The sequence below is a fragment of the Wyeomyia smithii genome, chromosome 3 (genome assembly GCF_029784165.1).
Source record: "Wyeomyia smithii strain HCP4-BCI-WySm-NY-G18 chromosome 3, ASM2978416v1, whole genome shotgun sequence".
Classification (NCBI taxonomy): Eukaryota; Metazoa; Arthropoda; class Insecta; order Diptera; family Culicidae; genus Wyeomyia; species Wyeomyia smithii.
Genome location: NC_073696.1, coordinates 102,332,111 through 102,348,270, shown reverse-complemented (window position 1 = coordinate 102,348,270; position 16,160 = coordinate 102,332,111). Strand labels below are relative to the sequence as shown.

The 16,160-nt window shown below is 36.7% G+C and overlaps 2 protein-coding genes across 2 annotated transcripts; both read right to left on the bottom strand.

The window, feature by feature from the left end:
- Window positions 1-3,275: 3,275 nt before the first annotated feature.
- LOC129729531 (cilia- and flagella-associated protein 20) lies at window positions 3,276-4,844 on the bottom strand. Its single transcript, XM_055688162.1, has 2 exons — window positions 4,389-4,844; window positions 3,276-3,736 (listed from the first exon to the last, which is right to left on the bottom strand). The coding sequence occupies exons 1-2, from the start codon at window positions 4,662-4,664 to the stop codon at window positions 3,410-3,412; spliced, it is 603 nt and encodes a 200-aa protein (XP_055544137.1). The 5' UTR covers window positions 4,665-4,844; the 3' UTR covers window positions 3,276-3,409.
- Window positions 4,845-8,344: 3,500 nt separating this feature from the next.
- Window positions 8,345-9,642, bottom strand: LOC129729855 (methionine aminopeptidase 1D, mitochondrial). Its single transcript, XM_055688703.1, has 4 exons — window positions 9,483-9,642; window positions 9,213-9,432; window positions 8,707-9,160; window positions 8,345-8,652 (listed from the first exon to the last, which is right to left on the bottom strand). Exons 1-4 carry the CDS (start codon window positions 9,551-9,553, stop codon window positions 8,456-8,458), a joined length of 942 nt encoding a protein of 313 aa, XP_055544678.1. The 5' UTR covers window positions 9,554-9,642; the 3' UTR covers window positions 8,345-8,455.
- Between the last annotated feature and the right edge of the window lie 6,518 nt (window positions 9,643-16,160).

Below are 16,160 nucleotides of genomic sequence, written 5' to 3'. Positions count from 1 at the left end.
CTTATGGCCCGTGCGGCCACAGTCGCGGGACTTGTGCATCTTGAAATTACATTCACTGGAGTAGTACATTCCGCCGCACGCCCAACACGGAGACTTCGGTATGTCGGATGAGTTGCCACCGAACTTCTTTTTCTGCTCCTCGGTCTCGGTGCTTTTCGGTCTCCTCGGAGGTAAATTTCTTAGAGAGTTTCGGAAATATAAATGACGTGTATCATTCGTGTGCAGTGGGGTTGAGCTTTCGCAGCAGTAGCCGCACCTTCGCGTCGTCGCACAATGGCGGGTCTTTGAACAAAAGTCGGACAAAACCCAAAATGTTAATTTAAAAAGCAGAAAAATCTATATTAGGTTGATTTTTTTATGAAAAATTCAATTTTGGTATCAAAAATTCAAAAAGTTGGAAAAATATCTCCCTAAAGTGCAATTAAAATTTTCTTATGACTGAAATTACGTCGTAGTGTTTTTATGTATATCATTATTCATTTATATACCCATCTTTTGTTATGTTTGATGATCCAGTTGTATTCAGCTAAGGTGAGAATAGTATATATAATATTGAGTATTGAACTGAACTTAAATTTCATAATAAATTTTCGGAGTAGAATTAAATGGAAATATTACCTATTCTCAATATTTGAAAACAGGTAACATCGATCAGCTCAACAGCATCAAACAGCGAATTCAAAAAAAATATTTTTTAAAACTTGGTCTACATGTCGACAAAACGCACGCTGGCTTCGGCAATAGCAATAACGGTGTTACAGCAAGACGTTTTTTCCAATGCAGAAGTTCCTTTGGAGATAACAGGAGTCGATTTAAATTTAATCCAGCGATTTCAAGCCCTGCTAGCAACGATTTAGAGTGGCGAAAGAATTGATGCATCAAAATTCAAGTCCAACGCTACCGTTCATTATAACGTAAAATTGTATGGATGTTCAACAACAGTACACAAATTACTAATTCGAGGATGTGAAATAATCGTTTAATCTTCGAGTCCCATTGGCAAACTTTCGGAAGAAGCCCAAGAAAGCATGAATAAAGCAATCCGGAAAACACGAGAAAATAAATGCCTGGAAAGGATCACGTGAGAAAACTATCGGTGACATATTTCGTAAGCTGCTAATTGCGTCAGATCCGGTAGTTCCGAGTCTTAGACACAACATCAAATCGGAAAGTGCTTTCACATAAGAGATAGAAGATTTATTAATTTTCAGTCATGATGACACTGACGATGACGAGTAAAATGTTAAAACCTAATGCATTGGTATGAAAAATGAATATTCATGTAAATTTAAAATAATTACATGTGTTCTTTTACCTTGTTTTCACATTTGAACGTAAGCCGATGATGTTCTTCTGGAACAATTGAATGAAACTACTAACTACTTCTGTAAAACAACGTAACTTTCACAAATCACCATGCGCCTTCATTCGAACTAATTTATTTTCAATTATAATTTTTGTTCAGCGGGGCAGAAAGGGCCAAAAATAGACCTTAATATTCGAAAAGTAGAGAAAATTTCCTATGAAATGCATACTATGCGACCTGTGGGAACCGATGGGTCAGATCGCACAGCACACATTTGCGCAAAAAAAAAGTTTTTTTTTCAGACCACTCAATAGGAATTTAAACATTTTACAAAAGTTATGATGAATTATATGAAACATTCAACACGAAATACAATTCTGATTATTAATCTTCAAAATGCAACCTATCGCATTGAATTCAAATAAGAATTAGGTAAGTATTTACTAGTTAAAGTAAACCCCAATATGTGCTTTCTGAGCGAAAAAAATCATTGAAATAACATGACTTAACAACGCTTAAAGTGCTCTCGAAAATTCAAATTTAATCCAATTAACTTGATATTCGAAAAACACGTTTTTTCAAAAAAGTAGAACTTTGAAAAAATTATAAAATATCAATAATTAGAACTTGAGTTTTGTCCGGCTTCCGGCCACTGTGCGTCGTCGTGTTTGGAAGCCTGTACCTGGCAAACCACGCATGAAACAAGCAGCCTTTCACCAGGTCGTAAGCGAACTCGATAATGTTGCTCGCTAAGGAATCCTGCACTAGCTCGCTCTGATTGATGTTTTGCACGTTATCCTGGATGCTTTGCATTTGTTCCTCTAGCCGGCTCATCAGGGCCTGCTGATTGGAGAGGATCTGCATGATCGTTTCCGTGAAGGGTTGCTCCCTTGTGCGGGTATAAGTTGCGGTAGCACCATGTTTAACACGTGGGTAATTTACGACGCAACTTTTTCGAGCGGTTTTCGCGAGAAAGTGGAAAACGACCGGTGCGGTTTTACTTACAGCCTCGTCGCCACTTTGTTACGATGCCTCACCTAGTATGTAACATAACAAACAATCAGGTACTTTATTAACTATTAAAAATGTATTACCGAACGATATCACAACGAGTCTTTCCCTGTCATATACTTGGTTTTCGACCCATTATTTTCTAGTCCAGCTCACCTAATCTCCACTTTTAGTTTAGCGTAGATTGACTTCGCCGTCGCAAAGTTTCTCTTCATAACGTCGAGGTTGTCTGCGCCTATGCCTATGAGTTGCCTACCTTTGCTGAAAATCTTAGTCCTTCTCCTTGTCTCAACCTTTTGTGCGCTTCGAAGGAATTCGGGAGTGTCTCCTTTACATACACGTAACAGATCCCAGATAGTTTTAATAAATCGTTTATCCGGAAAACCGGAGTGCATTATTTGCCATAACTGGTCTCGATCGACTTTATCATATGCTGCCTAAAAGTCCACTAAAACGTAATATGTTGACACGTTGTTCTTCCGGCATTACTGAATAATCTGCCAGACATGCAAGATTGATTATCTACTATGTACAACAGTCGCACCAGGAAGAATAATGTCATCAATTTTCAGCTAAGTAAAATAAAACCTGCAGACAGTGTTCTAAGTTAGGTATGAAGTTGAAACGTTTATTAGGCTACAGCTAAAATTGTCGACGTTATATCGTTACAATATTAGTTCTTTTATGTGTATAAAAACACTTTACCATAAAGACTTAACTTTCCCAACCTGCACAATGACGGGTGCGTGGAAAATCAATAACATCTCTTTCACAAGAGCGCGCGGTTTTCTATATTTTAAAACGAGAGCGTGAATGAGACCGTTCCGTGAACAATAATCCTGATCGATGTCATGATATTGGAAGTGTATTTTTACTTCTAATTTTGTTCCGGTTTATTTTTTAGATAATAAGGACACTTCATTCATCCTGGTTGCTTAATCATAAAATTTGTTGGGAATACGGTCGTGCATTGAACATATTTTATTGGAGAGTTGATTGAAATATTAAGAATGGATATTTCACAGTGAAAGTCTCGACGTTTGCCATTGTTTCGTTCGAAATAAAACAATAGGTGTACACAGCGACGCATGGTTAGCAAGCCTGCTGAGCAATTGCCTTCGATTGGGGCTTCTGAATGGGTAGGAACAATTTGAATTCTGCTGGCAGTTCATCCTCAGAGTACAGGCGATCCGAAAAGTATACCCTTCGTATCCTACAGTTGGCATGTATTTGAACACGGAGTGTTTCCACATAATTGGTTCCATAAGCACGACGGGTGAAGTCGGACAGATTAAATTGAATCTGGTTCCACCCCTCATCTAGCCGCATGGGCATCGTGCAAATAAATGGTTTTACTCGGGTAGTTGACTGATAGTTGCTTGCCCTAAAACGCCGTCGGACGTTCTTGTCGTCTAGGACCTGCAAAAAAAAACCGAGAAAGTAGATACATAAGCAATCCGGTAGAAAAGAAAAAAAAACAGTTAATATACACGACAGCGACCGCAGCGAAATATAGCTCAAGGAAAACTGCCAATTAAAATTAACGGACAAAAACAGGGCATTTGTTTGTTGGGCAGCATGGAAATAGAAACTTTTCCCATTCCCTGTGTGTAAAGCCGTTTTCCCCGGCAACGCACTAAACAAGTCAATACACTTTAAACAGGGTTCAACATTTTCGCTGACACGCTAATATAAGGCAGGCAACATTGTTCATTCGATTGTTACTGATTATTTAAAATAAAAATTTTCTACAACTACTATAAGTGGGGTTCTAATCATTTTTGTTAAAATAAATGCATTAGTTATAAGAATATTGTTACTTATAGGAAAAAATTTAGTTACACATTCCCACTTCATGTGTATGTGCTCTAATGAAATTATTCCACATATGGGAGTTTGTTTTGGCAACGAGCAGGAAGTGCTGGAACCATGCACGGAGTTATTCGCAGTACTACGAAAGCACAATCTATCCCTTTTAAAATCGATTTTTACCGTCATTCGAGGCAAAGTTAACTAGCTCTGCCTAACAAACGAGATCTATCTTCGCAAGGTTATGTACAAGCCGGCTTACCTGAACTTCGAAAGTAAAGTATTTTTTCAGATTCTTTATAATCATCACCAGGAATGGTAGTTTGATGCCCAATGTCTTTTTCGGGTCGGCTGGACAAGTGATATACGTTGTGCTCACATTGGTTCCGATAATTTCCAGCACCAACGATTGAATATCCTGATCGGTGATACGCTTGATGTGTCCGTTTCGTACTTTTTTATCCCAAATTTGGAGCGGTTTGCTACCGATACTGTACAGAATCGATAGAAACCCGGACTGGAAGGTATTTTTGAACATTTTTACTTCAGTAACAATTTTTGTACAAGCAATTTGAAAGCGCGCCTGTCTTTTCTATTTTTTATTTGGTATACATCTAGCGAACTTTTCCCATTACCGATAATAAACAACTTTTGCCAAACAACCGAACGTCAACAAATTGCAAACAAAATTATGTTCGTTTCCAACGACATGACAGCTGCTTCTTTGGGCTGCAGTAAGGGTTACCAGTGTAGCAAGTGATACTGGTGAATGTGGAAAATGCTTGAGCAGCTTCTAGCAGAAAAGTTCTACTGAAAATGGATTAATCAAAACGTATTGAGTTTTTTTTACCTGTGGTTGTTTTTAAATATTATTTGCAACAGCTGCATTTATTGAACAAAACGTGATTTACAAAAAAATTTAATCGTTGTCCTTCGAATATTAAATCAAGAACTGGGTTGTTTAGCTACATCTGTTTTTTATATCATCTGAAAGATCTGCATTTTCAAAGTAAAACGTGATTTAAAATTTTTTTCTATCGTTGTCCTTCGCTTTTTAAATCACGATTTGAAACTGCTCGAAATCGCTACAATGACAGTTCGCCCATATACCAACTGTCATTGTAGCAATTTAGAGCGAATTTTTATTCTTCATTTAATGATAATGATATAATGATACAAAGTTTTGAAAAATCACGTTTTGCTTAGAAAATAACACTCTTTTAGATGATATATAAAAATCGAAAATCCGTGAATAGCTAAACAACCCAATTAGAACCTTTCGAAATCGCTTGAATGACGTTCGCCTACACTGAAAATAAATCGCACACTAACCCCTAATGCTCTTTACATATGAATGTCAATAAACCAGGGGGATGGCAACATGCTATCTCTTTCTATGTTGAGTGAGTGAAGAGTCTTCCCGACTGAAGTGAAAAGTATATGGAACTTTTGCTGGGCGCCTGCCTCGAGGCTTTATTTTAAAATAAAGCCCCGATATGTTGCCTACTGTCAAACGTGTAGAATTTAGATAGGGCTGCCATCCTCTTGCAATAAACGAACCTAATCATTCTATTATGTCGATCCATATCGATTTTTATTGGAATCCACGGTATTTACCGTGTTTTGGCACTTGACGTAGATACGCGTTAAAATTTGAGTAAAATGATTGATTTTGATATGCATAACATGGCAAACCAAAGTGTAAGACACTTGATTTTGTGCTGTGAACTGAAACGCAAGTGTTTTCCACATAGATATGGAATGTTTCATCTTTTAGCACGGAAGTAAGTGGAATCCACTTGGCTGTAGCGAGTCGATTTTTTACAGTGTACGTACTAACTGTAATAGACCATTTTACGAGACGTTTCTGAACTCAATTCATGAACGAAATTTTGACAGGAAGCTCGGAACCGCTGACATAACGCACGTAAAAGCAACACCATCTGCAGATCTGCATTTTCGAAGTAAAACGTGATTTAAAAAAAAATTCTTTCGTTGTCCTTTGCTATTTAAATCACAATTTAAAACTACTCGAAATCTGCTCGATATCGCTACAATGACAGTTCGCCCATGTACCAACTGTCATTGTAGCGACTTAGAGCGAATTTTTTATTCTTCATTTAAAAATCGAAGGATAATGATATACAGTTTTAGAAAATCACGTTTTGCTCGGAAAATTACACTCTTTCAGATGATATTTAAAAATCAGAAATCCGTGAATAGCTAAACAACTCAATTTGGTCCTAAAGTTTTACATGATTTCCTGATTTCTATATATCTGCTGCGGAGTGCATATTTCTGAGCAAAACGTGATTTAAAAAATAAATGTTATCGTTGTTCTTCGATTTTTGAGTGAAGAATAAAAAACAGCTCGAAATGCCTTAAATGACAGTTCTCCTATATACCCGAGGGAATGTGCTATGAGTTATAACATCGAGTACAACATAGAAAAGTCAAATCCAATGTTTTTGCTCTTCTTTTTTTTATTGCTTGTTTGCCGTATAAACGAAAATCTTGCTGGTCCTTTTATTTTCGAACGGAAGGCTCATATATAAATCATGAAGAGTTTTTTTTACTTTGATTACATCATTTTTTTGGATAAAAACTGAATATACTGTGTCTACCGCGTCTACTTAAGAATCACAAGGGCTGAGCCCCAACCGAAACAGTGAAACAATTCGACCGACATTGACGTTCTCGTATCAGGTTTGACGTTTTCGTATCAGTTTTGATGTTTTTGTATCTTCGATGTTATACTCTGTCGAATGTACAGCGAGGGATAGGAAAAGGCATTCCCTCGTATATACCACATATTGGTGAACTGTCATTTAAAACAATTCTAGCAGTTTTTATTCTTTTTTTAAAAATCGAAGGAAAATGATAAACTTTTTTTAAAATCACGTTTTGCTCAGAAAACACAGCCTTTTCAAAGGATATATAGAAACTAGTATTGCTTAAGGACCCAATTGGGTTGTTTAGCTATATCAGTTTTTTTATATCATCTGAAAGAGTTGCATTTTCTACGCAAAATGTGATTATCAAAAATTTTCTTTCGTTGTCCTTCAATTTTAAAATCACGAATTAAAACTGCTCGAAATCGCTACAATGGCATTTCGCCTATATACCAACTGTCATTGTAGCGGTTTAGAGCGATTTTTAATCTTCATTTAAAAATCGAAGGACAATGATATAAAATTTAAAATAAATCACATTTTGCTCAGAGAATTGAACTCTTTTAGCTGATATATAAAAATTAGGAATCCGTGAGTAGCTAAACAACCCAATTCAAGCGATTTGGAACGATTTTTATCCTTCATTCAAAACTCAAAGGCGAACGAATTAATTAAGAAATCACGTTTTTCTCAGTAAACGCAGCTTTTTAAAATGATAATTATATAAAAACTAACATAGCTCAACAATACAGTTTCGTTACGTAGTTTCGTGGAGCGATTTCGAGCAGATTTAATTCGTGATTTAAAAATTGAAGGACAACGAAAGGAAATTTTTGAAAATCACATTTTGCGTAGAAAATGCAAATCTTTCAGATGATATAAAAAACTGATATAGCTAAACAACCCAATTAATGATTGTCGCCTTAGTGTTTTCTAAATAATCGTCTTGCACACGATCCTTGGATCCTGTATTTTACACACTAGGGGTCTTCACATCGAGCTCGTATACGAATACCCAGTATACCCAGTGTATCTTCCACTACTCGTCAATGCAGGTGAGTATTTTTACGGCTGGGTATTTGTTTACGAGCTCGATGTGAAGACCCCTACTGTATTTTGCATCTAGAGTTACGCCTTACTTTATGACAAAATATTTTTTGTAAAAAAAACCCAACTTTCAAAAATCGGAAAATTTGTTTTCTCAAAAAAAAAGTCAAATCAGACAAACAGACGTACCACTCGATGATGATTTCTTCGTTCAGAAAAATATCGATTATTTTGAAATTTTGTTTAGCAGTCAGTAATGCCGCTGATGTCGCTATAAGCGATAGTTAGTTAGTAAGCTCACATGGTAACGTTTTGAACTAGGTTTTTTCTTCGAAGAGAAGCGTCTTTTTCCTGTAGTCAAAGACTAAATTATTTTTTGACTAAATTTTGAATCAATAATTTATGAGGCGTTATTCCTCATTACTACCATTACGATGAAAAGTTTTTTGGGATATCTTATTCACCGTAAAAAATCTTTTGAATAAATAAGTTTTCGAGATAATCTACTTTGAGTTTTCGACAAGGCTTGAATTTTTTTTGTAGTTAATACAATATTCTTAGAACTATGAACATTATGAGCAATAGAATTCATTTCGATATTTTCGGTTGACTAATCCGGCAGAGTGAGCACTTCACAACCATCCTCGGTAATCAGAATTGTATGTTCGAATTGGGCACTCCTAGCGTTGTCAACCGATACAGCGGTCCAGCCGTCTTCAAGTACCTCTGCCTCTATGTCACCCAGCGTCAAAACTGGCTCGATGGTGTATGTCATACCGGGCAGCATTGTACCTGGGTAGTCATTTTCTGAAACAAAAATAGATAACAGATCTTTCCTAAACAACTCACTAAATCGCTTACTAAAATGAAATATATTAGGTGGACCGTGGAAGTAGCTTCCGATACCGTGTCCCAAAAATGCCGGCATCACAGTTAACTTTCTGCGCTTGGCGAACCTCGAAATCGTCCTTCCTATAACGCACAGAGCTTGTCCTGGACCACAGCATCGAATAGCCTCGTTGAGACTTGCTTCCGTAGAACTCACCAGATGGCACCCTCGTTCGTCGACGTTGCCTATCAGAACTGTCCTAGAACAATCTCCATGATATCCCTTATAGTAAACCGTTATGTCTATATTAATTATATCCCCGTTCATGAGTTTACGATCATCTGGAATTCCGTGGCATGCCACATTGTTAACCGATGTGCAAACCGACTTCGGAAATCCCATATATCGTAACGGTGATGGATAGGCATTTGCTTTGATTACTTCGTTGTGCACATAAGCATCGATTTCATCGGTAGTTAGGCCTTCCTAAAACATGTATCTTCTCAAGTAATGGACATACAATACTAAGAATAAATACCTTCGTGATATCGCAAGTCTTTTTCAGTATATTTGCAGCTAGCCGGCAACTTTCTCGCATGCCGTGAATTTGGTCCACAGTTTTTATTTCCGGCTGTCCATCATCCGAGCCCGGTGGTTTGTAACCAAAGTAATAATCCGGTTTAACGATGTGGTCAGGAACCGCTCTTTCCGGCGAAATTATCCCTGGTTCGACAAGGTTGCATGTTCCTAGATCGTACCTGTTGAATGCAGTGTATAATTATGATTTGATACTGCTTGTGTTACTCACTTCTTCCTGCCGAAAAACGAACGTTTTCCTCCTAATATTTTAAAATCACAATATCTGGTTAGCAATCGCATGTTGCGGCAAACAAATTTGTTGAAAAAGGAGTTGGATCAGCTGTTTTTGTTTATGTCAATCGATAGCACCGATTCGTGTTTTATGAAATAATACGCCTGACAAGAAGGCAGCACGCGTAGCTTTGATGAAATATTTCCATTCCAGAAATTTGTTTGCAATAATTCCAACTGTATTATACACGCTGCTTTATTTTAACTCTAATTTGATTAGGATCTACTCAGTTTGGTATTCTTATGCAAAATATCAAAAAGTGAGTTATCGGGTACTGGAAAATTGAGTAACATTTACTCAAATTTTCATAATTACCATGTTTACTCAGTTTTGAGTTATTATCCATGATGTTTACTCACCCCTGAGTATATGTATATGTCAAAAGTTTTCAACAGCGATATTATCTGTTTCCGAAGAACAATTGGTGTCGCTTTTTATTCGTTTGCTAGCAGGAAGTATTTGATCTTTCATCAAATCAATAATTTCCTAATCAATTACATTACAAACAACATGTAACAATATTCCATAACAATTTCAGCTCAAAATCATTATTGCAGAGGATTTGAAAACATAAAAAACATCTCTTCAAAATGAACAACCGCATGTTGTGTGTCCTGCGATGCCGTTTTAAGTCAGGCTTTCATTCGTGATAATGAACGGAAACATTTGTATCGATGTACAGTGCCTAATACATGCAATCGATACAATTTAAATCCTTCGCAGTGTTTGGTGACGGATGATGACGGATTTTCTGGTGTGCGTACTGTACAAAAACATGAGCCACAGTTCACGGGCAACTGTGAACCGGTTGGTCGCCGCATTATATAAAGACACGTGAATGATTTAAAACTTTTATAATGTTCCGATGAAAAATAAATCTGCTTTGATTGTTCTGAATTTATTTTATTTATTGAGTCAGATTTACAAAAACCAGAAATCATCAAATTTCCAAATTTTGGCAAACTGGGTAACTTGTACTCAATTTCGTTAATTCCTGGTTTGCATAAACAGAGTAGATTCTAATCAGTTTTTGACGTATGACGCCCTTACTCAGAAGTGAGTAACCGTAAAAGTACTCAAATTAGGGTACCTCCACTTTTTTCAAAAATGGGTCATATCTAACTCACTTTAGAGTAACAAATAATGCAAACCAGGAATTAACGAAATTGAGTACAAGTTACCCAGTTTGCCAAAATTTGGAAATATGATGATTTCTGGTTTTTGTAAATCTGACTCAATAAATAAAATAAATTCAGAACAATCAAAACAGATTTATTTTTCATCGAAACATTATAACAGTTTTAAATCATTCACGTGTCTTTATATAATGCGGCGACCAACCGGTTCACAGTTGCCCGTGAACTGTGGCTCATGTTTTTGTACAGTACGCACACCAGAAAATCCGTCATCATCCGTCACCAAACACTGCGAAGGATTTAAATTGTATCGATTGCATGTATTAGGCACTGTACATCGATACAAATGTTTCCGTTCATTATCACGAATGAAAGCCTGACTTAAAACGGCATCGCAGGACACACAACATGCGGTTGTTCATTTTGAAGAGATGTTTTTTATGTTTTCAAATCCTCTGCAATAATGATGTTGAGCTGAAATTGTTATGGAATATTGTTACATGTTGTTTGTAATGTAATTGATTAGGAAATTATTGATTTGATGAAAGATCAAATACTTACTGCTAGCAAACGAATAAAAAGCGACACCAATTGTTCTTCGGAAACAGATAATATCGCTGTTGAAAACTTTTGACATATACATATACTCAGGGGTGAGTAAACATCATGGATAATAACTCAAAACTGAGTAAACATGGTAATTATGAAAATTTGAGTAAATGTTACTCAATTTTCCAGTACCCGATAGCTCACTTTTTGACATTTTGCATAAGAATACCAAACTGAGTAGATCCTAATCAAATTAGAGTTAAAATAAAGCAGCGTGTAGGTACTGCGCAAGAAAAACAATAAATCTGGCAACATTGGTGTTGCCAAAACTCCAGAAATCACGAAACTGACGTAAACAGAGAGGTTCGCATATTACGAACACGCATTATAGCACCCGATATTATGGTGCGTAAAAAGCTGGATAAGTTATTGCTACACACTTATTTATCTCGGCAAATTTCCCAACAGCTGATCGAGCTCGGCGAAGTTTTTAACAAATGTCAGTAATATATTTCGACGAACATTCAGCAAATATATCGATTTACCGTAAACCAGCAGGTATTGACATTTCATTTGCCGAAGTTCTTGAGAATTCTGCCGAAAATTTGTAGAACATTTCGCTGAATTTATCAGCTGTTGAGTTCTCGGCAATAAAATCTAAGTGTGTATATTATTGTTTCACTGTAACATTCACACTTGCTGTTCTGCCGTGATACAATATTATGACGGTCATCCATTTGAACAATTTTTCAATAAGGCCGCAAAACGAACGGGTTACTTGCCACTTTTGTATTGAAATGGTACAAACGACATTTTGTTTTCTTTATTTTATGCAACGTACGAATAAGTAACAACTAAAAGAAAGATACCAAAAGATGGGTCTTCGAATAACGAACAAACTGGCATAAGAACCCCACATTTGAAAGAATGGCGCTTACGTCAGTCTGCGAGATTACGGCAGTGTTCATATTATTATTAATATCGCACGCTAGCCTGGGAGGCTAATGCGGTCTCGATCAACTCGATTAGTTGAGAGAATACGTTATCGATATTGTTTTTGGCACATTTTGCATGTTATAGGATAAGTACAACGATACACCGTGCCCCAGTGCTGAGTCGAGAAAATTTCCAGCTCGAAAAGATCCTCGACCTGATCGGGAATCGAACCCGATATCACAACCGTGTGAGAGAGCTAACTGACCGACATCGCTAACCACAAAATCACGGGGACCACTACGGCAGTGTGCATACTGAACTGGAAAACAAATAAACCGTCAGCAGTTTCAAACATTTTACATATTTTTGTTCAGTGCGTCTTGAACTGTCCTACAGATCAGACGTTTTTCCGGTTGCTTGTGGACTGGTCTTTGACTGCCTATAGCTTCAAAGTTTGTGTTTTGTCAGTGTGTCTTTTAAAGACTACCTGAAAGTTATTTCCCATCAGTCTTTCTCAAGACTACCTACTTGTGAATTTAACATTTGTTTCAACTTTTTTCGTATCACCTGAAATGGCTGGACGGAAAAAGAAACCTCGCATCGCTGCGGGGAGGAAAAGAGAGGCATCTCTTTCTGACACTTCGAGTGTCTGTAGTGACAATCCATTTGATATTTTGCCTGAGCAAGAAGCTGGTGAAATGGAAGTTACCAATAATGAAACTATACAAAATATAAAATCTTTGAAAAAGGAGAAAGTTCCACCTATTGTGGTAACTATTTCTTCTGAATTTAATATATTCAAAAAGGAACTTTCAACGTTTGTTTCCGACGTTAAAGTTACCTATCAAATTGGCCGTAGAGGTGAATGCCGCTTATTAGCCGACTCAGTAAAGGGTCGTGATCGTCTTGTTCAGTATTTAACTGACAAGATGTACAAATTTTTTACATATGACACCAAGAACGCCAAGCCGTTCAAGGTTGTCTTGAAAGGTCTCACCAACGATCAAACCGTTGATGAGATCAAACTTACTTTAACAGAATTACTTGGCATAGCCCCTACCCAAGTAATTTTAATGAAACAAAAATCACGAGGCGAAAACAGTCAGAGAACTGGAATTTCCCTTGTTAATTATTTAATTCATTTTAACCGCAATGAGGTTAACAACTTAAATTTTTTTGAAAAAGCACACGCTTTGTATAATGTGCGTGTAAAGGGGGAAATTTATAGGAAGTATGGCGGAGGTGAAAAGCATATCACCCAATGCCGTACTTGCCAACGTTATGGCCATGGTTCCAAATTCTGTACGTGGACCAAAAATGTCTTAATTGTGGAGACTCTTCTCACAAAAAGGACACATGTCCTGTGAAAGAGAGTAAAAATTTTCGCTGTGCGAATTGTAACGGCAGCCATATGTCAAATTTTTATCCGTTTAGCAATTGTTAAGGCAAGGCAAGGTAAACAAAATTCAATTTCTCAATTAAAACCAACTTCAAAACAAAATTCTCCAAGCGTACCAGTGACTCATAGTTTACCTACTCCTTTGCATACCCGTTTAACTTATGCACAGGTTACAGGTAGTTCGAACATTATACCGCCTAGTGTTGGTAGTTCGAAAATGACCGTTAATATGGGTAAGCAAAACACGCTAGAAAATAATTGTACACCTATTACTCCAGCTAATATTGCTGCCGAAAATATTTTTTCTAATGTCAACTGCCTGGGGCCTATTACGGCAGGTAAACTTTCTTTTTTGCAACAGGCAATGCTCGATCTTATGAACGCCATGTTGCAGGCAAAATCAATGTTTGAAGCCATTCAAATAGGCACAAATTTTACTATTAAAATTGTTTCTAATTTAAAATTTAGCAATGATTTTAAATAAAACAATTAAAATATTAAATTGGAATGCTCGCTCATTGAAGGCCAATGAGAATGAGCTTTTTAATTTTTTTAACAGTAAATAATGTGCATATTGCAATTATTACTGAAACATTTTTGAAACCTAACATAAAATTGAAATATGATCCCAATTACGTGGTTCATAGATATGATAGGATTCAGGGTTCCGGCGGTGGAGTTGCAATTGTTATTCATCGCCGAATCAAACATCGTGCTCTTCCCCATCTTGAGACGAAAGTTATTGAAACTTTGGGAATTGAAGTTCAAACTGAACTTGGGATTTTATTTATTGCCGCAGCATATTTACCATTTCAATGCACACGCGAGCTCAAAAATTATTTTAAAGGTGATTTACAAAAACTCACCAGAAATCGTTCGAAATTTTTCATAATCGGCGATTTTAACGCTAAACATCGTTCATGGAATAATTCTCAAAGTAATTCCAATGGCAAAATTTTATTCAATGATTGTTCTTCAGGATACTATTCTATTTTGTCTCCGAATAGTCCTACATGCTTTTCTTCTGTAAGAAACCCTTCAACAATTGATTTGGTGCTAACAGATCAAAGTCATGTATGTAGTGATTTGATCACACATGCTGACTTTGATTCTGACCATCTTCCAATAACTTTTTCTTTATCACATGAATCAGTTTTAAACCCTATGAGCTCTGTTTTTAATTATAACAAGGCTAATTGGGAAAGATACAAAACTCATATTGAGAGAAATGAGCTTGATTTGCAAAACGAAGTGAATATTGATTCCACTTTGGAAGCATTAAAATGTGCAATTGTTGATGCCAGGAATTATTCTGTTCCAAAGGCTCAAGTGAAATTTGATTCATCAATAATTGACGAAAATCTTCAACTTCTAATTCGTTTGAAAATTGTCCGCAGACGTCAATATCAACGTTCTCGTGACCCTGTTTTTAAAACTATTTATAAAGATTTACAGAAAGAGATTAAACATAGATTTACTCTTCTGAGAAATCAAAATTTTGAGACTAAAGTTGAAAAATTGAAACCAAATTCAAAACCATTTTGGAAGCTGTCGAAGATTCTTAAGAAACCTTCAAAGCCTATTCCAGTTTTAAAAGATGGTGAACGTTTTCTTGTATCCAATGAACAAAAGGCTCAAAGACTTGCTCAGCAGTTTGAGAGTGTTCATAACTCAAATTTGAATTTTGTAAGTCCAATTGAAAATGAAGTCACACGTCAATTTGATTTAATTTCTTCCCAGAATTTTTTACCTGCAGAAATAATTGAAACTAACTTGAATGAGATTAAATCAATCATTAAAAATTTCAAAAATATGAAAGGCTAAAATATGAAAAATAAATCAGGACGCTCCAAACGGATCTCAAAATCAGGACATGTCCTGCTAAATCAGGACGGATGGTATCCCTAGGCAGAAGAGGAAAAGAGATTGGGAGAAAAAAATAGACTGCGTTGCTCGTGCCGGTCGAGTTTACCCTGGTCGAATTTGTTTTCGCGGTGTAGCTACACGAGGACTACACTTTTGCCCGGTAGGTTTTTTTCACTTTCCAGACTACTCGCCAGTGGACTCTGCGGTGTACTTCTGCGTTTTTTCCGTAGAGTGATTCACCCCTCTTGTTTCTTTGTTGTGAGCTGGAATTGTGTTTGTCTCTCTGTAAGTTGGTTGAGACACTTTGAAGTGTAAAAAGAAGCAGTGTGGTGAAAGCATTTGCTACACACAGGCACATACTGAAAGGGGAGTGCGCGGTGAATTTTTTCTCCACTCGTTCCACATACTGAGGAGAATGACAAGCATGTCCTCATGGCAGTTTTCCATGCAACTAGTGTCGCCGTAAATACAAAATACTTTCAGAAGAAAATAGAGAAAAAGAGAAGTACGGTTCGACAGAAATCCTAATCATCCTTCTATCAGATTCGATTGTAGTATAAGTTATCCAGCATTTTACGCGCCAAAATGGCGGACGCTATAATGGAAAATTCGTAATATTTTACCTACCCTTTTGACAACTCTGCTCACGTCAGTTTGACTTTCTAGGTACTGCGCAAGAAAAACAATAAATCTGGCAACATTGGTGTTGCCAAAACTCCAGAAATCACG

Coding starts and splice junctions, on each gene's coding strand:
- LOC129729855 (XM_055688703.1), bottom strand. CDS start 9,553: ATGCGATTGCTAACCAGATATTGTGATTTTAAAATATTAGGAGGAAAA. Junction 9,161..9,212: donor AGACTTGCGATATCACGAAG/GTATTTATTCTT, acceptor TACATGTTTTAG/GAAGGCCTAACTACCGATGA. Junction 8,653..8,706: donor ACCTAATATATTTCATTTTA/GTAAGCGATTTA, acceptor TTTTTGTTTCAG/AAAATGACTACCCAGGTACA.
- LOC129729531 (XM_055688162.1), bottom strand. CDS start 4,664: ATGTTCAAAAATACCTTCCAGTCCGGGTTTCTATCGATTCTGTACAGT. Junction 3,737..4,388: donor ACTTTACTTTCGAAGTTCAG/GTAAGCCGGCTT, acceptor TTTTTTTTGCAG/GTCCTAGACGACAAGAACGT.